At 39.4% G+C, this 25491-nt stretch overlaps 1 protein-coding gene across 2 annotated transcripts in view; it reads left to right on the forward strand.

The window, feature by feature from the left end:
• The window catches only part of STS (steroid sulfatase), a 216293-nt gene that overhangs the window by 145127 nt on the left and 45675 nt on the right, over positions 1 to 25491 (forward strand). For both annotated transcript variants that reach the window (XM_055106639.3, XM_034951335.3), the window contains exon 8: positions 21528 to 21665. In XM_055106639.3, coding sequence (XP_054962614.1) covers positions 21528 to 21665 — 138 coding nt within the window. The remainder of the gene's footprint in view (positions 1 to 21527; positions 21666 to 25491) is intronic.

A 25491-nucleotide genomic window follows, 5' to 3' on the forward strand; every position in this document is an offset into this window, starting at 1 on the left:
GAATGTAGCTCCTGTAAATTGTAGAATTATAGTGTATTACAGAGAATGATATTTGAGGAGCTGAGGTCAATGAGGTTGGATATTTCTTTCAAGAGGAATGGAAGAATTTGTGCCAAGGGATGACTTATCAGGCTTTGTCTGAGCTCATCTCTGCTTGGAGACCATGAATTGGATGTTGGCACATAGGTATGTGGATTTTCAGTTCAATGCAGGGCCAGGAAGTAGGATCACCAAACTTATTGATGATTGAAGTTTTGCTAGCAGGGAGTGTCACAAAAGGCAACTGGGCAGTGGAATTTGAGTGATTAGCAACAGAAGGACTGAAGTGGCAGATGGTGGTGGGGGATGAGGAAGGAAGAGAGCTGCTGGCTTGTGATGATGAACTGGAGATTCAAACAAGATTGCAGCAAAGGTGTTGGAAGGCTGGGGCAGAGTGGAAGTGTTTATATTCCAGAGGTTGAATCATTCCAGGTATTCCCAGGTGCATGGCATGCCTGCTGGATGATGAATGGAAGGCAAGTTCCTGGCGTTGGAGAGGTCATGGAATTGGGAAGCCAGAGTGTTCAGCTGGTGCCTTCATATGACTGTGCACCAGCAAAGATGCCATGCACGGCTGTCCTGTGATTCCTAGGGCTGATTATCTTTATTCACTTTCATGGTGGAGGTTTATAGCCAGGCAGAGAGAGGGGATGCATAATGGTTTACTTTGTAAGGAGGAATGTAGAACCATTATGGACCGCTCATTCATTAACTGAGCTTCCAATATTATCAAACACTCAAAATTGAGGCTTGAAAATTATTTCAATCGTTGGTTACCTGCCAACGTTTCAGGTTTTTAACAGGTTTCAGGGAGTCAGGGAGGTGGTCCGTGCACACTAAGCAAGCTGGCTTCCCTCTGTCCAGCACAGACCCATCTGTTAGCTCAGTGGCATTAAGGCAGTATTAAGAGCTAACTGCTGAGACTATACAACTAGTTATCTCTTCATAGCTGTGGCACACATCCCAGTGGGATGTGATGTGCAGGGGGATGCACTTGGAGCAATAAGAAATAGAATGTGGAAGCATTTTGTCTTAAAACTCTTAAGAAAAGCAAATGTATTCCCTAGTCTCTCTCTCATCTGCTTCCGCAGCAATGGTTGGATGTGGTATGAATTCTTAAATGTGTTTTTAATTTTCATTTTGTTTTAAACATGCGCTTCATAGAGTTCAAATAAAGATAAATAAATAGAGCATAGAGCCATGTGACACTGGCTCCAGACTAGACAGCGTGATGGAACAGAGCAGGAAGCCCAGAAAAAGAATTTCATGTAAAATGTAAATGTAAAGGTGACCCTTCAAGGCAGATGGCTAAGAATGGATTATACAATAATTGTGATGGTATGATTAAACTTTTAGGAGAGCGATTGTAGTTAATTCACTACTGTCTGGCATTGTGGTGCTTTGCATGTGCTTAAATGGTATAATAATGGTGTTGTGTTGATGATGATGGTGATGGTGGTGATGCTGATGATGGTGATGATGATGATGGTCATGATGGTGATAATGTTGATGATGATATGATGGGTATGATGATGGCGATGCTGATGATGGTGGTAATTATGATGATAGTGATGATGGTGGTGAAGATGGTGATAATGATGAAAATAATGAAGATGAAGAGGAGGAAGCAGGGGGACGTTGTGATGCTCAAAATAAAGAAGTCAATTTTACAAGAAGTATAGAAGATTAAAGTAAGTTGCCCAAAGTCATGGAGATGGCATATGATGGCTAGGATTTTAATCTTGTCTGTCTTACATACTATGCTATTCCTGCTGTTCCTCATATATTTAAATAAATTCCCCATGCAGATTGTGTTTGGAAAATGGAAGTACTGAAGAATTCCAGAAAATATATTGAGATATATTTATCTGATATACAGGATAATTGAGAAAGGTCTTTCTGAACACAAAAGCCAAGAAATAACTAACTCAAAGAGAAAGATTGCAGAATTTTACTTCATGAAATCTAAAATCTCCTGATGTCAGGTAAAAATATAACATAAACTGAACAAAAAGACCAATGACAAAAGACTTAAAAAGCATGTGCATCATCAACACAAAAAGAAAACTCCTGAGATATAGGAAGAGCTCATACAAAGCAAATGATAGAAAGATAAATATCAGAAAAAGACATTGATTGTACCAATTTATTGTACCAGTTCACTACACATGTTCTAGCATTGGGCATTATGATTTTAAAAAATAAAATGTTTGCTAAAATAACTGAAAGAGATCAGCTCTTTTTAAAAATTACACATACCACATTATACTGATTCCTGAATAGGTCAGACTTTTTTCTTGTATTTTTAAAAAAATAATTAAACTACAAAAAAAATCTGTTGCCATTTATCCAGTGGAGTCAGAATCTTTCCTTAATCCCCAATGCTTATAGGAGGACCTGATGAAATCTATGGCCACTGAATCCCTTATGAGTCTGCCGCTGATACCATATTACTGTTGTTTCAGCTTACGAGGCATATTTTAAATATTCAGCCAACACCTCTCATTTATGAATCCCAAGGCATCTATGACACAATGATTAAAACTCAAGTGAAGCAACAAATTGGGCTTTATTTTCACACTGGTGTTTTTCTTCATTGGAAATCCCCTTTAGGAAATGTCTTTCAAAAGGCTTTAGGTTATCTGTGTGTGTGTGTATGTATGTGTGTGTTTACACATGATATTTTACATTAAATTTATCTCCCACTCATCCTAAATCACACTTTTTAAAAAATGAGTTTGTGAAATCTACTTATTTTAATAATGCTAATGTAATGTTAATTCCCCAAAGTGGAAACTGCAGTTAAAAAACAAAGGAAATCCATTGGTTTATTCAGACTGTCAACTCTTGGTATATGCTTGCAGTCATAGCTGAGCTCTGGATCAGATGAAATATGACCTCTGATCGTGTCATTGCACACCCGTATTGCTGAGATTGCTGTGATAATCATGAAATTGCAGATAGACAGTATTTTCTCAGGGACTTTTGACAGGGGCTGGTATTAAGCCTCTGCTGCCTAATGAACCAATTTTTTATTCAAGCAGATCTAGACAGGAGAGAAATGAAATCATTTCCATTACAGACCACTGTTTACCTGAATGCAACATTCATAATGAGGTTTTGAAACTTCAGGAAAACATCTAGGAGGTGATGACAACCTCTACATTGCAAAGGAATGACTAATACAAACCCACTTATGCATGATTCTCTTTCCACGATTGCCAAACGTATTTAATAAAGAGACAGTTTAAAAACCGCCAGTTACATGCTTGACTGTAAAGATATACAGTACACTTTAGGATATGTGCTGTTTTGCTGTTTGGGAGTGTTTTGTATATACTTTTTAAAATACAAGGTTTTCTCAAATAGGACAGACCATTTGTTACTGGAATATAATTTTATCTAGGGTTCTTACTCCTTTTCATTACTGCAGGAAGAAAATGAATTTTTGGTAAATTGAAATAAAATCACATATGTCAACATTTTCTATTGATTGTCACTTTCAGAATTGTGTGTTTGGGAAGCCTTTGTGAGTGACAAGGCGTGGAATGGAGGAGACAGTAGCTATGAGATGCTCACTGACTGTCCCAGAGTTTATGCTTTTCTTGTGCCTTCCTACGATGTCTGGACAGCTTTCTCTTCATGCAGGGGCTTAGGATGAAGTCACTGAGAGCTAAGGTCTATGATTTAATGTAGTTCAAGAGCAGAGTTCTGGGGGTGAGTGTGAGATAGCATGTCACATACCACTTTGCAACAGAAAAAAAAATTTAAATTGTTGCCTCAGTCTTCTGTGTTTTTTTAGTGTTTTCCACACTTTGTATAAATGTTTTTCTGATTACCAAAGTAATCCGCAATATGCAAAACTGAAGAATATAGACACAAACAGTACAGAAAGGGAATTCCCCATGAAATCTCACCCCTAAATAGGCAGCATCATTAACAGTTTGCTGGATAGATTTATTTCTTATATGTTGCCAGTATGACATAGTAATATCAAGATTTGACTATTAAGAATATTTTACACAAACTCTATATGCTATTCTGCAGTTTTTTCTTTTCGCTCAACTATCTATTTGGTCATTTTTCCATTTCAGCATTTCGATTTTCATTTTACCTTTCTTAGACTACAATTTGTTTAATCATTCCTCTGTGAGGGACATCTGAGTTCCTTTTTTAAAATTTTTTTATTTTTTATTTTATTTATTTATTTATTTATTTATTTATTTATTTATTTGTATTTCAAGTAGTGCTATAAGTGAATATTCTGTAAAGCTGTGTGAACTGGTGGGAATAATTTTGAAATAAAAATTCAGCCGAGATCAAATTCGCTGGATCAAAGAGCATAAAAAATTTGCTTTCATTTGATATTGCCTAAAATAGGTATACTCTTTTTTTCACCATGATAGTAGGATACCCATTGATAATCAATGAGAACGCTAATTTCCTCATACTCTTAGCAACCCTGGATATTATCAGTCTCTTTTTCATCTATCGGGTGAAAAATGCTAGTTCACTATTTTTTTTCTATTATGTGTAGGGTTAGTACAGTGTTGTATTTCTTCTCCCAAGGATTCTTTGGTCACTTTTCTATTGGATTGTAGATCTTTTTCTTATTGATTTGTTTGCACTATCTATATGATAAGAACATTAATATTTTACTTATTGTACACTGCAAATGTTTTTCCTGCCTTTTTTTTGTCTTTTCATTCTATTTAAAGAGTCTTTTGCAATAAATTTTTGTAGTTAAACCTTCATGATGTCTGGGGCTTGTAATTGGAAGATTTTTTTTTTTAAGTTTTTCTTACTCCCCTACAAATTACAGGTTGAGTATCCAAAATACTCAAATATTCATCCAAAATACTCGGGACCAGAAGTGTTTCAGATTTGGAATGTTTTCAGATTTGGGAATATTTACATTATACTCACCAGCTCAGCATCCCTAATCCAAAAATCTGAAACTCAAAATGCTCCAATGAGCATTTCCTTTGTGTGAGCATCATGTTGACACTCAAAAAGTTCAGGACTTAGGAGCATCTCAGATTTCAGATTTTCAGATGTAGAATACTCAACCTATATGTATACACCCTTTCCCTTGTATTTTCACCCAATATATATATGGCTTCATGCTTTACAGTTAGATATTTCATCTGTGGAGGAAATTCTGTGTGTGTGTGTGTGTGTGTGTGTGTGTGTGTGTGTGTGTGTGTGTGTCTGTGATGGACCATGTGTTATTTGCGTATTCTTGTGAATTTGGGTCTTGATTGATCAGTACTCTTGGCTGGTGTGGGACCTCTTAAAACTTGGGTAGGACAAGTGTTGGTGGCCCAGTGTTATACTTTGTCTTCAGGTGGTAGGAATCCAGTTAGGATCTTTTCTGCAAGGGCTATGCAGAGGGTCACCATAATGAAACCACTGGAAGCCAAGTGGCTGTAGCCCAGTAGTCTCTTCCCATGAGGTCCAGCATTGGCTGATTCATCTAGCTAGATCCACCCTTGAGTGGGCAGCAATAATTAGTTCAAACCTACACTGTCACTGCAGGAGATTGGGAGTGAAGCCAAGCTCCCCTTGCAAGTACATGAGGTCCTCATGGTGGTCGTGGCATCCACCAGCCAAATGAATTAGGACCACAAGGAGGGCTTCAACTGCTAGAGCTGTCAAGAGCAGCCTATGGTTTCTGGGAGCTGCTGATGGCTTCTAACAGCCTCACTTTTGGACTGGCTTCTGTAGCCACCATTTCTGGGTGGGGTTTTAGGAGGAGGTGAGGGTCATCAGGTGGTTGGGCTTCCCTTGGTCCCATGGGGCAGCAACAGTGATTTGCAACCTATGTGAGCAGGCAGGGGCAAGGTTAGGGCTGGGAAAGTAGTTTGCACACAGGGGAGGGTGGGATGGTTTGGTGACTGTACCCTCCAAGAGCTATTTTCCTCAGGTGCTACCATTCCCACTTGGACGAGGAGCACAAAGCCTTGAAATCAAGTGAAGGGGAGGGGCTTTTCTCAATTGCCTCCAAAGGGAGCCTCCTGCTTTGCTCCCACATGTCTTCCCCAAGCAGTGAGGAGGGAGCAGCTGGCTGGTGCTACCGTGCATCCTTCCCTGACCTGTGGGTCCTTACCTGTGGAATCTCATTTGTATCCAGGTGTACAGCCATGTCCCCCACTCAGATTCCTATGATGGTCATGAATCCAGGAATATGTCTTTTTTTTCCTTAAGAGATGAGGTCTCGTTTTATCACCTGGGCTGGAGTGCAGTGGCGTGATCTCGGCTCACTGCAGCTTCAAGCAATCTTCCTGCCTCAGCCCCCCAAGTAGCAGGGACTATAAGCATGTGCCACCATGCCCAGCTAATTTTTGTATGTATGTATGTATTTTGTAGAGACAGGGTTTTACTATGTTGCCTGGGCTGGTCTTGAACTCCTGAGCTCAGTCAGTTCACCCACCTCAGCCTCCCAAAATGTTGGGATTACAGACAGAATATGTTTCTTCTAGAGTAGTTATGTCACTTTTGCAAAGGGAGCTAGGAAAAAGAAGGAGGCAGAAATTGGTCTGTGTTCTCCTTGTTTCTGGAATCTTATGAAACCAGTGCTCAAGCTGTTTAGATTTCTGCATTTAGAAAAGAGGGAAGAGAAATACAACTCATGAGATCATTTGAAGAGAAGACATTTCTATCCCATGAATGAATGCATACTTAATTGAAAGCAGACAGTTCTTGATCTGAGCCCTTTCTTTGGCATCATGGGACCATTTTCAAAAACCAAAAGGCCCTTAATGGTACTGCCAGCATTAAATTGGGGGTTCAGTGCTGTGTTGCCATCTCTTCTCCTTGCTCTTCTTGTGTTCACTGTCACATTAGACTGTGTCCTGTTGTCACGCTGCCGCTGTCATCTGCTCCACTGATAATATTAATACTACTACTAATAAAGTTACTCGTTCTTCTCTCACTATATACTTACTGTCTGCCAGGTGTTATGCATTCATAGTAGTTCTCATGGCAGGCTTCTGCGAATGGAACTGTATTATCCCATTTTAAAGATGTGTAAACCAAGGTGCATTGGAAGGTAGTAACTAGTCTCAGCAAGCTCACAAAATCAGCAGATTACAGAGGCAACATTCAGAACCGTGTGTATATGGTTCCGCCCCACGCAGTATATACTGGGACGATGATATCATACCACTTCTGGCTTCAGCATATTGATGGCAGCAGCGGTGCCAAGAAAGGACAGACTTTGTGACCAGATTGCATGTGATTCTATCCCCCACTGACCAACCTCTGGCGGTTAAATGTGGGCAGGTGACCTCTCTCACTGAGCCCCCACTTCTTTCTCTGTAAAATGAGATCATTTCATTGCCTTTCTTGCTGGGGATGTTTTGAAGAGTGCCTTCGGTGTATTAAGCACTGGGCAAACGTTCACTATTATTAGGAACCCTTCACACAGAGCTTTTATTGCATCACAGCGTCAGTTGATTCTCTTTTCTGTGCATCTTGACTTTGCCGTCTCTCCTCCAAGTATATTTTATTTTGCTTTTTGGTAGGAAAGGGGAGCAAATGGCCATAGCTCTCTTAGGGCACAATTTCATGTGTTCGAGTCTTGTGACCTTTCGTTGGTTTGGTATCTCACCATGAGAAAAATGGAGTAAATGAAATATTTCCATACCTTTGTCATCTGAGATCATGTGAGCACGCCTCTCTGCCTGCAATCTGAAGAGTCACTTCTCCGACAAGCCTCGTGGAGTAGAAATTCAGGATTGCTCACAGAGTCTGCTGAGAGCTAACTGTCTGTCTTAGGGTGATTTCTGGGCCCACCCACTTGGACTGCATCTCTCAACATGGCATGCAGCGCCTGTGGTTTGGGGGCAACAGTGGCTTAATGCTTTCTTGGGGAGGTAAGCACCTAGGAAGGAAAGTTTCTTTACAACAGGATTCTGTAAGTCATTTTATTTGCTCTCAAGAAGTAGAAAAAAGAGAAGGTTATAACATAGCATATACTTTCGTATATTACTCCTTCTCAGTGCAAAATGGATCTTGTTCATTGGGTACCCCAGATACCATTGAAGCAAAAAAATTAAAACAGAACAAACCTCTGCTGTTTCTGGCGTTACCTTGGTGCCTGCCATACTTAACACAAAATTTCATTTATTTAAGGTCACTCACAGTGAGTGTACCCTGACTAATTTAGCTCATCAATTACTTAAATTTTAAAACAAATACTGATGCTCACCTAAATGAACTCCATTTAGTCAGTCATGGCAAAATCTAACTTTTGCACCTATTCACACTTCCAGTTTGTAGAAAATTGTTAGTGAAAGAACATTGTTGTCATAATATTTTTTTTTATTCTAAGGTAAGACAATAGCCAGAACAAAACAAAAATGACAAAATTACAGCATTTTAAGTCTTTTAACTTTAATCACTTGAAGGTGGAATTACCTGTCAAATACCTGTGCCGACAATAGCTATTTCTTGTCTGCCAGGTTTCATCAGTAACAACCATCTATAAATGCGTTTATGCATCCGATTTGTAGCAAGTAAATATACCATACTTTAGGAAGAAAAAAACCTAGAGAAAACAAGCTTCTTTGACAATCTTTGAAGCTTTGAGCACTGACTTTGAGAAAAACGATTTTGTTTTGTTTACACAACTTGACATTTTGGTTTTGCATAGTGCTGCCTTGCAATTAAGCATAGGAAGGAGAGACGTGAAATGACATTACAATTTATTTGGAAACAGAGAGAATTGCCATACTTACAGATAGAGTAGATGCTTCTGTGTTACTATTTCTTTGTAACTTTATCCTTGCAGAACTTCCCGAGAGGGTGTCCCAGCATGGGGATGCATCTGTACACAACACAGCTCTTGTAGACAGGGGTGGGTCTTGCTCAGATATCGTTGGCCAAGAAGGGCTTCAGTCTATTCAGTTTGGGAGATGGAAAGGGAGTCTTTGTACAGAACAGTATACACTGAGTTATAACATCCACAAGTGGTGTTACTGCCTGGATCCACATCATAGAATATACATCCACATTCATATGGATTTGCATAAAAGCATGCAGCGAACTACACATAATATGTAGCATATTTCCTTCCACCATGTCTCACCCAAAGCCAGTAAATCCTTTAGCTACTCATGGCTCTGCAGATGGCTTCTGCTTGGTTTGGTCCATAGTCTTGTCATTCATTACCATGTTCTGCATTGCATGCCATGTGCTTTGATCCACTGCATGCCATATGCCAAGTTGACCATTCACAGAATAGTCATTTCCTGGAGGAAGGTCTTTATTCTAATGAAATTGCTCAGTCCCTCTGCTTGCAATTGCATCAGAGTCCTGCTTGAAGCATTTCTTAATTTAAGAGTATTCCAAAGAATACTCTTCTCACTTTGCCACTGAACCAGTCTAGTTAGGACTGAAGATGGAGGTCACTGGGCAAGGTCATCCTTTCCAGTGCATGCTACCTGACTTCAAACTATATTACAAGGCTACAGTAACCAAAACAGCATGGTACTGGTACCACACTGTCTCAATGCCAGTTGCCTGATATTTGGCATTGGCTTCTCTTCGTGCTTTTAAAGCAAGAGTGGGTAGGGTGGCAGGGCTTGCCTCTGTTTTGGGAGGGAGAAGAATGACTTTCTAGGTGACTGCTGTCTAAACACTAGTTCAATGCAACAAGTCTCATTGGCTCTCAGTTGCCATCTCTACTTCCGGGTTAGACTTCTGTGCCCTTGGGCAGCCTCCTGGAGTGTGATAGTTGAACTATTCATGCCCCTGAACATGAGCCCCACAAAAATGTTTATTGGACTTCTTTACTTGGTACTTTTTAAAGAGTTGAGGAATAGAACTTATACATAAAGCCAGTATCAACTGAAGTATGATTAAAGACAAGGCCGGGACACTAGGGACATAAAGATGAGAAACTCTTCATTGCCTCTCCTCGACTATCTGGTATGAGTGGCAGTGCTGGAGTTATTTTCCACTGAATTCCTCAATGATTCTTTTTGTGACCCATTTGCCCGCTAATTTGATATTCCCCATATGTGCTGTAGTCAGAATATAGCATGCTTTCAATGGCATTAATGTTAAATCCTTTGCTCTTGCAGGTGAATCCACATCTTCGAAAATGGCATTTTTTTTTCTTCCATCATCCTATTCTTGATTTTAAATGTATGCCTCAGTTACACCCATATGGAAAGCTCAAAGTAAACCAGGGTATCAGAAAACCCAGTGATAACAGTGCAGCAAGAATGAAGGATATGTAGATATTGTGTATGTTTTTCTTCTCTCTCCACTTTCTATTTGAGTTTCCAGTAAATCTGCATTTGTGACAAAATAGTAAACTTTGCAGAAAGAGGTTTTTGCAACCTCAGATTACAGATGGAAACAGTACATAGCAGGAAAAATAGCAGAAGGGTTAGCTTGAGACCAGGTGTTTGAGGCTGCAATGAGCTATGATTGCACCACTGCACTCCAGTCTGGGCAACAAAGTAAGACCCCATCTCTAAAATAAATTAAAAAAAATAAAATTTGAGAGAGATGGGGTAAGGGCATTGTGGCCAGACCAAGGTAGGCCTGGAGAGCCAAAAAAAACTTTTAACTGTAATACATAGTTGAAAATCCATTGTATAGAGTATTGATTTTGGTCCTCTACATTAATTTAGCTTATAAATCATTAATCTCTGAGTCTTATCAAGTCTATAATGATGTTACCATGTTTAAACATCTGCAAACCTAATTTCAGGTTCTTGAGCCTGAAACTAATATTATCTTACCTGGAATTTATATCTCAAATTAAAATTAATAGTGTTTAATGTTGTCTTATAAATTATTTCTATCGTTTCCATGGTATCTTCCATTTATTATGGTATCTTCCAAGAAGATACCATAAGAAATTATCAAAGAATCAAGTTATCAATTATCATGACCACGCTAAAATGGTCATGATGGAATGACCATTAAAAGACCATTTGGCTAGTTAATTCAGATGGGATTAATAAAAGTACATGAGAGCATCTGAATACTATGAATAATTAGCAGCAACACAATTGCACCACAATAATAATAAACATTTAAGACTTACAATAGCTAAAATGCAAAAGCATTTAGTCTATTTTAGTCACATCTCTAAGCACAATCTTAGTCATGCGTCTAAACATGGATTACTTAATGTAATCCCTACAACTATGCTACAAGATACTTTTATCATCACCTCTGGTTTAAAGGCAACAAAGCAAAATTTGGTTAGGTTGAGCAACTTGTGTCAGGATTGCCCAACAGCCACTACACTATAGAGCTTCTTGGCTGCATGAGAAGAGTTCTGGATTGTGAATTGAATTCAGACAGTAGACCTACCTGGTTGCTGGGGAGAGTCTCCTGCTCTGGAGCTGCAGGTTGTGTATAAGACAAGCCTGTTTGGACCAATGGCCTCTGACAGTTTTCTTCTCACTCCTGTATTCTAGTATTCCATCAAGTCCTGAGTTCTTGAGTTTGCCTCAGATACTATAAAGATATCTGGGTTCAAAATTAAACAAGGGATGTGGAGGACAGTAGAAGCTATGGGTACTACAAGGGTGTTTTGGGTAATACTTTTTCTGCCATCTAACCATTCCAAGCACATTTAATTTTGCTAATTAAGTCTTTCAAGGCATAGAAAGGAACGACATTAGAATCCATGAGTTTGAGTTAAAACTGTGTTCTAAATAATACTCCACTGAATACCAATGTGTATATTTGAAAAGTGAGGTCAAAATTAGGGGTCAGAACTAGAGTTGAATACCTGTTGCTTTAAAGTCATGGCCCAATTATAGCTCAGTCAAAAAAATCTAGTGGAACATTCCATGAATTTATTCAGCCTGCTTGAAATAATTGAATTAATTAATTGGATTAAATGAAGTAATATATTTAGAGTAGTGAGCATAGTGCCTGGCTTGCAAGACAGGCTCAATAAATGGTAACTGCTATCATTATTATTATCATTATTGTTATGATTACTCTTCTTTCCACAGATGTGTAAAGCATCTTTGCTTAAAATGTGCCTATACCTCCATTACATTGAGTAGAAAAATCATAGATGAGAAAACGTCTATAATGGAAAACTAAGCAGATATTTGCATCATCTTATCTTTTTTATTACTAGCTCACCTTATATTTAAGGTATCTCTGGTAGGACCCACGGTCCCTAGAAGGGCCCACCAATAGCATTGGTATTAAGGATCTTGGGGAAAGAACTGCTTCTCTCGACTAACACTGCAAGTCCCCACATAAAGCAAACAGATCACCCTGGAGTTAGGAGGATATTGCAAAGAAGCTGTGACTGGCAAACTGAAGGTTGCATGGATTAAGGAGGTTGCAAAACATAAAAGATGAGTTTACCAAGGCATTAATCAACTTGTCCATGTTTTAATTCAAGTGGAAAGAAAGGCTTGGACCTGTGACTGATGTACAAGGTGTCAGCAAAGGAAAACATCATTTTCAATTTTGTATCTTCAGCTTTAGAGATGGTAAAATCCAATGCAAAGACCTAGTTGTAGCATGAACGTGAGTCTCGATGGTGTGGTAGAGCATCATAAATATGAAGAATTCTGAAGGGCTTTGTTTCCTAGTCCATTGTTCATAGCCTCTGGCCATTCTCGACTCACAGTCCTCCCTCCCTTGTGGCTCAGTCTGGAGGTTTAAGGTTGCACCTCCAGTTGGATATTGCTGGAGAAGTTCTGGCTGATCTGTGTCCAGAGCTTTGCATTGACTTCTGTCATAGAAATGATGCAATGAGCATCTGTGCAACCTCCTACTCCATGGCACAGGCTGGGTTACCTCCCAGGGCAAGTTCAGCTGATGGCCATACCAAACAGCAAATGGCTGTACCCGATTACCCAATCTCTATCTTTGCAAGAAGAGAAAGTCCAGGAAATACAATGGCATTGCTGGATCAAGAATTGAAAGACAGTGTGCTCACTTTGAACTCTGCTCTTTCAAAACCTGTCCTGCTAGTCTGAATGCCCATGGCTCAGGGAAACCACTCTATTGTGATGTCGATAACCCTATGGAAACGATGTCCAAAGTGGCTTCCCTTGAGCTACAGGCATGCTGACTTTGGGTCTTCTCCCAGACACCGGAAGGAGTATAGTTCCACAGAACAGGTACAATGACTTTGTTCTTCCCCGCACCTTTTCCCCATCTATGCAGGAAAACAGTGGTGTGCTCCATGAACGTGAGAACAAGTTGGAGTTATTTAAATTATTTCCAGCAAATGCAGCACCCTGGAAAACACACAAGTTATTGTGAATCCAAGAAAATAGTGGAGTAGAGCCGTGAAGGCATCCCAGATGGTGAGAGCAGATGCAAGTGCAGGAGGGTAAATCACACATTACGACTGCCATTAGGGCAAAGATGGGTTTAATGGAGGAAATCACAACATTATCACAACAACCAGGTACAACACAAAATAAGAATTAATTACCAGGGGACAATATGAACTCAGGAACAAACCAAAGAGGGAAACCCAGTCAAGTGAAGACAGGGTTATCTGTAGAATGGCGACATTGCACTCTTACAGTTTTCCATGTTTTAAGTACCCTAATAATTCCGATTATATGCATAGTATGATTATTTACTATGTTTGAAAGTTATGTGTCAAATTGTCTGAAACTAGCCAAGTCTCATTATGAGCATAGTTACTGAGAACTGTGAAATTCCAGCCATCTCTTTTTATATGTCAACATTGATTAAGCATTTAGTCGCAGGTAACCTTTCCTCTCAAAGTGTGGTTCTTGGGCAGGTACCATCAGCATTATGTAAGAGCTTTTTTTTTTTTTTTTTAGAAATTCTCAGATCCCCACTCTAGGTTTACTGAATCAGAACCTTCATTTTAGCATGGTCATGAATTAGCCAATTGAAATTCAAGAAACATTGGTATATAAGGTGACTATACTATGAAACCTATATGCTAAGTACAAGGTCTTGTGTGTTAGTTTGGTTCAGCCAGCAGAATTCTTTAAAAAATTGTTTAAGTTAATCTAATCAGTTTCTGAATATCACATTTGCTTACTTTTCCATAGTTATTTAAAAAACGATTAGGGATGTCTTCTTAACATGTTTTGAATGAAATTTTTATGTTAACTTATGACATGTGAAAGTGAGTAAATTAATAAAAAGCATGATGATACACAAATTAATGCATGTAGTGACTAGTTGAATGGGAAGATCTTGCATTGGGTACGTCCACCCATCACCGTCGAAGAGGAATTTCTCCTCTAATCCAAGAACTTCAGAGAGGATGATTCTCCATCATCTATTTGAGGCAGACAAATTTGCATTTATTAACATAAACTGCCCATGGCAGAAGTTTGAGCCTCTTGTCTCTTGCTCAGTCATTAGGGGAGATAGGAGCCACTCTTCTCTTGTTATTCAGGAAGTAGATACAGTATGTGCTGGAGTTCACCGTCTGCCTCCCAGTTCCTTGGTTCCTGCAACTCTCCTGCAAGAGTTTCATTTCCAGTGCCCTCCTTAGACCTTGCTGTCCACTTGGCATTTGACTGATTGAATCCCAGATGACCTTTTATGCAGGAGTTGCATTAGATCCATGTTGAGTACAGCAAAGCACAACTTCTCCTGTTTAACTATTATGCCATTTTGCATTCTTCTCTTGAAAAAAAGGGAAAAGCCATACAAACGCCAATATTCCCTGCAGTTACATTGAGTAGGTAGGAAAGACTTCCTTAATAAACCCCCCAAAAGACAGCACATCACTTTTGTATCTCAACCAACATACAAAATGCAGATTATCAACTTTATGCCTTTTTATTTTGGTCCTATACTATTTTTCTTTTATGTGTAAACTTTTAGATTTGATTTTATACTGTAGATAAATCATATGCTTTCCAATGTCTGATCTGAAGGGTCCCTTGAGCTCCATATGGATGGAGGAGATCAGGACTACAGTTTTGGAAATCTTGACCATTTATTTCAGGAAGAAGTACTAGATTGAATTCACCTATATGAAATGGACATTGTATCAAACTGGAGATGATACACCTATTTGTGCAGTGACAGATATACCCTGATGTATGGGACATTGGTGTTACTTCTAATCCTAACAAAGAATTCCCTTTCTGGGACTAGCGACAGCAGAATATCTCTGTGCCACTCCACAAATGGTTCAGGAGACCATGAGAATAACGCTCCAAAGGCCACATCCCTGAAGTAACACCTAGCATTTTATATGGCCAGCAGAGAGTCATAGCCACCCCCAGGTGGTACAATTATTGCAACTCTTATCTATCTTAAAATTCTAGCTTTAGCTGAAATACTGGAGTCTCGCCATCTCTGTTGGTCAGATGTAGGAGTAACTTGCTCACCAGCATAGCTTCAGGGAGACTTTAGGGTACCATTGTGCCCTGGAGTTACACTGAGTAAGTGAAGAGGCTTTCTTAATTATTAACAGTGGGTGCCTGTTTAAGGGGATATCTACCTATCTAGCATATGTGATATAAAAGTAAAACACATATGTTTTATATTATATATTAATATTATATAAAATAATTATATATTTATATATAAATAAATATATTTTATTTATATAAAAATTATTTTATAATTATGTTATATGTATATAACATATATAAGTATATATTTATATAATTATAATTTCTATATAAATTGTATAATTAAAATTTATATATAAAGTATATAAATATATAAATATATAATTATATAAAATATATAAATTTTATATAATTATATATAATTATATATAATTATGCATCATTTTATATATAATTATAAAATTTATAATTATGAATTATATGTAAGTATATAAATATAAATAACATGATAATAAAGATATAATTATATTAATTAAATTTAGAAATATAATTATAAAACATAATTTACATGTATACTTACAAAATTATAACATTCTATATAAATTTATCATATAATATACATATAAAATATATAATTTTATATGTGTATATAAAAATATATACACATATATAATATAAAACATATATACATATGTGTGTGTGTGTTATATAATATAAAACATATCTATGTTATATTTAATGAGCCTAATGCTTCCAAAAGTATAACTTTCATATATATATAGTGACTTCATAGCACTTTGCTCCAGTATTCTGTCTGAGTGTACCTACCTTGTAGAAGAAAAGGCAAAGCGAAATGAACTAAAATGACAAGGATTTGGTGAGGCAAGCTGAGGTTCTAACTCCATTGTAAAGTTAAGGAACAGTGAGCACTCCCTGTACGGCCAGTCCAGGATGAAGTGTTTTGGGTGGAATTCCTCATTCTTCCACAGCAACCCCCTACTATTATCCATTATCACCTCTGACTTAGTGGCAGAGGATCCCAGTGAGAAGCCAGAGACTTGGGTTTCAAACCAACTCTGCTTAAGTCAGGACCTAGAAGCAAGAACTTTAGCACTTAGTCCTATGCTATGGCACCTCATTCACCTAAGACCTCGAATTCTGCTTTCATGTTTGAAACCCTTCTCTCTCTGCACTTTGTAGCTCAGTGCCTGACTCTTAATAGTAGCTTAGTGCTTGTTTGTGGGCTAAATAAATGGAATGACAGAACTTTCTAGAATTTAGGCTTCCTCTGCAACCCACATCCACACTTGACAGAGGAAGGAGCCAGATTTTTGCATTTCCAAGGTTTCTTCTTTGGGACTGCAAAAGGTCTGGTTAGGAAGCCCTCACATTGATAAGCTTGTTCTTGTTATCTCCAGTTAAATAACAAAGTGCTCTTGAAATGGCTTATTTTCTATATTTGTTTCCTTCAGAAAACAAAGGGAGAAAGCTTTGGAGATAGAACATTTCATTTACAAGCTATAATGCAGCTCACCATCGGCAATTCAAAACTATCACTCTATATAAATCAGTGTCATTATATCTTGAGAACCTTCCTGAGAAATAATATTTGCAGACCTCTAATTTATAATAGATTGCTCTGAAAGCAAAAATAATACAGCAGCATTTGTTCTCCTGGGAGATTTCCGTTCACAGTGTTTAGGAGGGAAACATGTTAGACCTTTGTAGGATCAATGTTATAAAAAATTAAATGTCGAATGGGCTCTGGGATTTACAAATGAGATTCTGGCTTAAGACCTGAGTAGTATGGGATCCAGACTATCTTTTGGGAAAGAATGGGCTAAAAGGAAATTAGAAATCTGACCATTTCTCAGGAAGTTGAGCTAAATATTCTACCATGCATACATGCATGGCAGCCTCAGCTACTTTCTCTTGTACTAATCCCAGCCCAGTTGTATAGGGCACTTTAATGAAAGTGATCACTCTAGGCAATGAAGAAGAAACTTGATGAGGACATGTTAAATATCATGGTCATTTGAAATATTGGAATTTGGAGGAGATATCCAGGGAGAAGTATTAAGATGGGGAAGGATGCAGGATATTTCAGTTGAGAGAATCTGCATAATAAATGCAGCTGTAAATTTGTCTGGAGTTAAAAATAGGCAAGAGGAGAAGCTGTAAGTAGGATGTAGCTGGCCTTGGCTTTGGGGATAAGAGCTGTCCCTGAAAAACTCTGTGACACCCCAGCCTTTAGCACACAGCCCGTGTAAGGTGGGCACTTCATAAATCCATGTTGAATGAATGCATGAGAAAGTCTAGGAGTCAAAACTGCATTTGAAAGGCATTTAAAAAATTAACAGAAGGAGGCTGAGGCAAGGGGATTGCCTGAGCCCAAGAGTTTGAGACCAGCCCGGGCAACAAACTGAGACCCAATCTCTACAACGAATACAAAAAAAAAAAAAAATAGCCAGGCATGGTGATACTCACCTGTAGTCCCAGCTACTTAGGAGGCTGAGGTGGGAGGATCACTTCAGCCCAAGAAGTAGAGGTTGCAGTGAGCCATGATTGTGACACTGCACTTCAGCCTGGGAGACAGAGTAAGACCCTGTCTCAAAAACAACAAAAATAATAGACTATTTTTGAGCAGTTTTACGTTTACATAAAAACTGAACAGAAAGTAAAGAGTGTTCATACACTCTCCCCTGCACATAGTTTCCTTATTATATATATTATGTATTCATGTGGTATATTTGTTACAATTGAGCCAACATTGATAAGTTGTGATTAACTGAAGTCCATAGTTTCCGTTAGGGTTCACTCTTCGTGTTGTATGTTCTGTGGGTTTGGACAAAGGTATAATGGCATGGATCCACAATTACAGGATCATACACAGTAGTTTCACTGCCCCCAAAATCCTCTGTGTTCCGCCTCCTCATCCCTCCTTTCTCCCAAGCCCACGGTAATGACTGATCTGTTTAAGGTCTCTATAGCTTTGCCTTTCCCAGAATGTCCCATAGCTGGGATCATACAGTATGTAGCCTTTTCAGATTGACTCCTTTCACTTAGAAATATCTTAAGATCCTTCCATGCTTTTCATGGCTTTATAGCTCATTTCTTTTTAGCTCTGAAATAATCTTTCATTGTCTGGATGTACCACAGTTTATTTATCCATTCAACTGCTGAAGGGCAGTTTCATTGCATCCAAGGTTTTGACGATTATAAATAGACGTGGTATAAATATTTGTGTGTGGGTTTTTGTGTGCACATGAATTATTATGGGAGACACATTTTTATAGGAAATTTCTTTGCAGCATTTTCTTTGTGCAGATACTTCTACATATAGAAAGATGAATTTTGTTTCAAAGGAGGGTGTATGGTCATATGCCCTTTACTAAATACTAACTACAATACACGGAAGCAAATTCCTAAGTCCTCTGCTACCTGCCTAATCTGTGTTATTTTACACAGAGGTTGTTGCATGAGCAAAAGGGGGCATTTTTCTTTCAAAGTATAAACGGGGGTTATAGCGCCTTATTGTTTCCTTCTATTTCAACTCATTAAGCTAATTACCATTTTCAAAGTAATTAGGCTTAAATTAGTGTCTCAGCCAAACAACCCCAAGCCCGAGAGCACAGGTGGTTTGCTTAGCTGCACCAGATAACACCATAATAAATGTCTGCCTGATCATGATTTATCATGGGAGACAAATTGCTAAAATGGCCCTCGGGTGTCTTATTTTTTGGTTCTGAGTATGACATTTACATATATGGTGTGGGTTCTGGGAATGTTTATCATTTGAGTTAAAAATTGAGAAACATTGAACATACTCTAGCCCGTGGCACTTGCAATCAAATAGCAAAAATATGCCTTGCCACAAATGACTTGGTTGTTGCTTTTGCATCAGAAATCATCTCTGCCACCTCCATGGGCATCTCACTCTGCAGTCCTTCTCCTTCCCCTTTTCGGGACCAAGTAGGTATGAGTGCAACCTGGAGCGAAGGTTCTGGCCCTGCAGTGTGTGATCTACCTGCTGGATAGGATGTATTCCAAATCCTATATTTAGTTATTTCGACTGCAGAGGATGCCTGCGGCCATTGTAGAATATCAGTTGTTGTGGACATCCTAGTGTGACTAAGAGCCCACCCAAAATTTGATTCCCATGTCTAGACCAGTGACAGCATGCACACACTAAGAGGATATGAAAAGGCTTATTACTCATATAATGTGGCTTTCTGAGGAGAGCAGGTGATATGGTTTGGCTGTGTCCCCACCCAAATCTCATCTTGAATTGTAGCACCCATAATTCCCACGTGTTGTGGGAGGGACCCGGTGGGAGATAATGGAATCATGGGGGAGATTTTCCCCCATACTGTTCTCATGGTAATAAATAGGTTTCGCGAGATCTGATGGTTTTATGAGGGGTTTCTGCTTTCGCTTGGCTGGCTCTCTCTCCTGCCTGCTGCCATGATTGTGAGGCCTTCCCAGCCATGTGATACTGTAAGTCAATTAAACCTCTTTTTATAAGTTACCCAGTCTCGGGTGTGTCTTTATTAGCAACGTGAGAGCAGACTAATACAGCAGGTTACTAAACCAGTACAAAAAATAGCTTGAGAGAGCTCAGAAAAGAAACGGATTCTGCTGTTATGGTGATTAGTACTTGGGGCTGGGATAAGGGTCTCTTGCATGCAGACAGGGGCTTGCATAGTTCCAACCTCCCACCGGCGGCGAAGGAGGGAGCGCCCAGGATTTCTTATCAGCCTGCGTGGCACGAGCAGAAGAGGGAGAGATGAGGCTTAAAAACTCTTAGCACTCAAACATTAAGAAATGGAGTCAGGCTCTAATATACCAGTCAAAGCCTAGCAGTATGCACTGACTTATTAAATTAAATCAGCAGCATATGACTATGTAGAGCCCTGTGGAAATTGTACATTGTCTACCTCTAGTTTGCCCATCATTGTCTTCTGATTTGAGAGCTGGGTGATAGCTTCCTAATCAGAAAGTCCATGTTTCAGCTCCTTCTTCAAACTTCAACTTTCCTCTGTTTTTTTCTTGCAGAAAATTATAGGCATATGCAGAAATGAAATAGTACAGTTAAACCTCCATATGCCCTTCACTCATATTTAACAGTTATTAACTCCTGGCTAATCTTGTTGAATCTATGTCCCATACTCATTTATTCTCGTCCTGCATTCTTTTGAATAAGACAGCAGCTATCTATTTTGAATAAGACTGAGTCTATCTATTCACCTGTTCAGGATTTGAGCATTTTGAGTTTTCAATCAGATTTAATTCTTACTTTCTGATTCTTCCACTTCCTAACTATCTGAACTTGAACAAATCGGCCTTTTACAGCATTGTTGCTCTACCCATAAAATGAAGCTAGTGCCATTTATTCATAGGGTTCAGTGTGGTATAAACAAGATAATATGTCATAAAATTCTCTACATGTAGACAGTGCTCAACAGAGGGTAGCAATTATTGTTATTATTATTGTTGTTGCTATTATTTTTTGAGGGGTTATCTGGAGGTGGTATACAATGTTAGTTCTGGGGAAAGAAGGTGAGGTCAGGAGGAATGTTGATATTTGTGATGGACAGTTTAGACTTGGAGAATAACTCCTGGTTATTCCTCTATCAATGAGGAATATTGATATTCATGTGAGGGATAGTTTAGATTTGGGTATCTACCATAAGTATTAAAAGAGAATATTCTCATAAAATATCTATATACATATTTGTTCACATAAGAGGAACATCACTGGTTTAGTTTTCCCATCCAATAAAGAAAAATGATAGACTTCTTTATAGCCTTAGAGCCAACACCAGCTGGTGAGAACAACCTTTCAGCTTCTTTCTTCTGGCACCTGCCTCCAAGTGGCTCTCCATCAATGAACCTGGTACTTTTAGAATACTTTCTCAGGTCTCCCTGCAGAATCACTTCATGATACCCAGAGGTTCAAATGGTGCTTCTAAATGGCACTCAAGTCAATGAATCTTGGTGTCTATTCTAAGAAGCCAGCCACAGCCAGTCTTGATTGCATCACGTCTCATGCTGGGATAAACTCCAATATGTAAGAACGTTTACTTCCACCTTGAGAAATTAGCCACCCACTGAGTAGGGCAACCATCTCCATTTGCTTTATGAATATGCATTATTTTTAAATGGAGTCTTTTTCCCCTCCAGGGCAGATCTTGAACCTTCTGGATGAGCTGAGATTGGCTAATGATACCCTCATCTACTTCACATCGGACCAGGGAGCACATGTAGAAGAAGTATCTTCCAAAGGAGAAATTCATGGCGGAAGTAATGGGATCTATAAAGGTGAGAAATGCTGGGATGGACAAGCTCTGGCCTCTCAGCTCATCCGCTGGTCACTTTTTTCTTGATTTTCGAGCTTTTCCATAGTTCTTCTGCTACTTTGCAATAGGTAGGACTTCCTTGTGTCATGGAGACAGTCAGAAGGCCAAAGTGACCATTTCTGTTCTGGTTCCCACAGAATTTAAAAGCCCACATCTTGTGTCAAGACATTAGAATGAGAGTATGTATCTCCAAATGTAAATGCAGCCTCATATAATGTAACTGATTAAAACAAGAATTCCTCTACCCCTATGTGTAGATTTCCTGTCACTACTGTAACAAATTGACACAAACTTATGGGCTTAAAACAAATTTATGAACTTACAGTTCTAGAAGTCAGAAGTTCAAGATGGATATCTCACTGGTCTGAAATTGAGATGTCTGTAGGGCCTTCTACAAGCTCTTGGGGGGAATCTGTTTCCTTGGCTTTTTCAGCTTCTGGGGACTTCCCACTTTCCTTGGCTCATGGCCCCTTCTTCCATGTGGAAAGCTAACAATTCACTGTCTTCAAACCTCCATGTCTGTGTCCACCCTGAGCTTCCATAATCTCATCTCCTTCACTTACTCTGACACCCCTGCCTCCCTCTTATGAGGACACTTGAGATTACGTTCGGCCCGCTTGGATAATCCCACATCATCTTCCCATCTCAAGATCATGAACTTAATCTGCAAAGTCTCTTTTGCCATGGGGTGTAACATATTCACAGGTTACAGGGATTAGGACGAGGGCATCTTTGGGAGACCGTTATTCTGCCTACGTGAACCCACAATAGTATTTTGAGCTAACACTTCTTTTCAAAAATTTTTTTTGCAGCATTAGCTGAGCCACTTTCATGGTGGATTGGGCATCATGCTAGTCATTGGAGATATTTGATGAGACCCAGCTACTGGCTTGTATAGTGTATGCTCTGCCAATATAAGATAGACATATATATTGTCTAATATATACATTTAGACATATCTTATGTACTTATACATAGCTAATATTTAATGTCTATATACATTAGACATATCTAATGTCTATCTTATATGACAGACATTACATGACACACAACGTGGCCCATTTCATAAAGTGATATGATACCTAAAAGAGTGTATTTGTGCTAATGGTTAGGACTCCCCAGCCAAATCTGCAGTGGATATGGGTTGAAGGTACAAGAAGAGATGACGCCTTAACCAAAAGGGGAGGGTGAATCACAGTTTACCTGCAAAGATATGAAAGGATGATATAGGGAATGCTTTTATCTATCAATTTGTTTAGAAATATTGATTATCTTCTGTGTGTCTTGCATTGGGCCAGACACAACAGTAAATATATAACATGGTGTCTGCCCTGAAGGAAGTCATGTTGAACTGGTAGGTGGGTGGGTAGATGATGACGTGAAGCCTGGGAAGACCCAGTACAATTTGACAAGGGCGCTAACACTTGCATGCACAAGATACTAATGGCACAAGGGGAAAGAGAGCCTCACTTGGCTGAGGGGTTCCCAGGAATGTTTGCAAAGGAGACACGGCTAGAAAGGAGGTCACCAGTGGGTCTGTGCCTCTGCTTTCTTTCCCCTTCTGTCTCTTTCTGCTCTTCCAACCCCTTGCTCTCTTTTGTCATGCTGGAAAGAAGGAGAAGCAGCAAATAGCTTGTTCTGCAAACTGCAAGGAGCTCAGTAAGGCCAGATTACACCATACCTGAGGCAAAGAGAAATCGTCCTCTGTAGTCTATCCCTGCAGCATAAGGCTGCAGGTAGCTTATGAAGGCTTATGCTTCTAGTTACGTCTCTGTGTGCACATCTGGAGCCCTATGACCGGCTGAGCACCCATGGGCAGGAACCGTCTCCTACACCTTTTGTTACCTGGCACCTAGCACAAAAAGATGCCTGTTAGGTGCATCTGGACAACCTTCATAGGCTGCTCAGACCTCCTCCCAGCCCCTTCCTTTAGGTCTCATTGTTACCTTGCTCAATGCAGGACACATGATCAATATGTAATGTGGGTTTGATTAATGAACCGGTGTGTTTAATCTGAACAGGATTAACCCCAGTAGGCTATCACTCTTTCAGCCCTTCTCTGTGTGCCATGTTACTTTAAAAGTAGTAAAAAGTGGAAACATGTATTCCTAATATATGAAGACTTGGTGTTACCGGGCTGAACTGGGGTCCACTCACCCAGCGCAGTAAGGCCAAACATCCACACCGAGGTTTTGCAGTGGGAGAAAGGAGGGTGTTTATTTGCAGGGTTCCAAGCAAGTAGAATGAGGCCTCTCTCACTTAAGATTCCACTTCCCCAATGGTTTGCAAGCAAAGGTTTTTAAAGCCTGGGAGGCAGAGGCTACAGGCAAAGTCATAAGTCTATACATGGAGATTATACATTGGTTTGACCTAAAAAGGCAGGACATCCCAAAGAAGGGCGCCCACAGGTTATAGGTGGCTTCAAAGATTCCCTGATTTGCGATTGGTTTAGGAAGTGAAGCTTTGTCTGAAAATTTGGGGTCAGCAAAAACAAACATGATATCTGGCCTGTGGGCGTGGCTTCCTCCAGGCCCCTTGGGAAGAAATTTGGAACAAAGAATGTCAGTCAGAGTTCAGTCCTCAGTTCCTCTTTACCTGGAGCCTAGGTGCCAGCAGATGGCATTTTCCATTTGGAAGGGGTCCACTTTCTGAAAAACAACTATGGGACATATGTTAAAGTGTTATCTGTAGTTATTACAGGGAACCAAACATTTTATGGCTCTAACTTCCTTGTGTATTATTTTACTCTATGATTACCTTCTTGCTTATCAGTTGCTCATTTACTTTTCAAAACTAGCTAGGTGCCTGGAATTTTCTTTGAAGGAACTCAAGATTTTTCCTTATTTCCCTGCCTGGGGGAGTCCAGCAGGCCCCTAAGAGGGGTCCCTGCTCCATCTCATTGGTGTTTCAGTCTTATTTTCACAAGGCTATAACCTGTGTGGAGAGAGTTGTTTTTATTTCATTTTGTAGATGCCAGCGTCCCTAAAGACTGGAGTTCCAGGCTGCATTCCACGCTCTAGTTCATCCATTCATTCATTCTCTCTCTTAGTGCCTGTTCAGTTCCAAAATAGCTTAGCAGCTGCCGAGGAGGAGACGTGTACATCAATCACAATTCTAGGGGTGGTTGGAGAGTAATAGTTACTTAAGAAAGTTACATATGGAAGGCTATAGAGCCCCAGGGCAGGGAGAGGGGACCCCTGACTGACAATCCCGGGGAAGTTTCATGGGACAGAGAAGGAGCTGCATCACGTTTTGCACAGATAGTTCACCAGGGTTCAGAGACACGAGAGGTATAGATCAGAAAGGGAGCCTCAATGGTCTTCAATAATGGTTGGGAACCCCAGTTTTATCATACAACCCTGCAAGCATGTCAGGAGCTACTCCATAAATTTCTTTTTTTTTTTAAAGAAATGTATTTGATGTATTAGAAATGTTTTGCTTGCATGCTGGAGAGACCATGAATGTGTAACATGATTAATGTCTCAGCCACCACTCTATTGCAAAGTATTATCCTTTTGTCAACTTATTTGAAATCAAGTTCACAGTGAAACATTGTTAAAATACAATGCCCTAAAAGGAAGATGGGGTTTCCTTCTAGTTATGGGAAGTAGGCTTCTGAGTGTCAAGTGTCAAGATATCTTGTTCTCTAGAGCTGCAAACTCGAACACATACCTGTGGTTTACGCAGACACAGAGAAATCAGGATTTAATACCCTGTTTAAAATAGCATCCTTTCTAAACAATCATGACTTCTACTGTCCATCAAAACCCTTCAAAGGACTTTGCTAT

The sequence above is a fragment of the Pan paniscus genome, chromosome X (assembly GCF_029289425.2).
Source record: "Pan paniscus chromosome X, NHGRI_mPanPan1-v2.0_pri, whole genome shotgun sequence".
In the NCBI taxonomy this organism is placed as follows: Eukaryota; Metazoa; Chordata; class Mammalia; order Primates; family Hominidae; genus Pan; species Pan paniscus.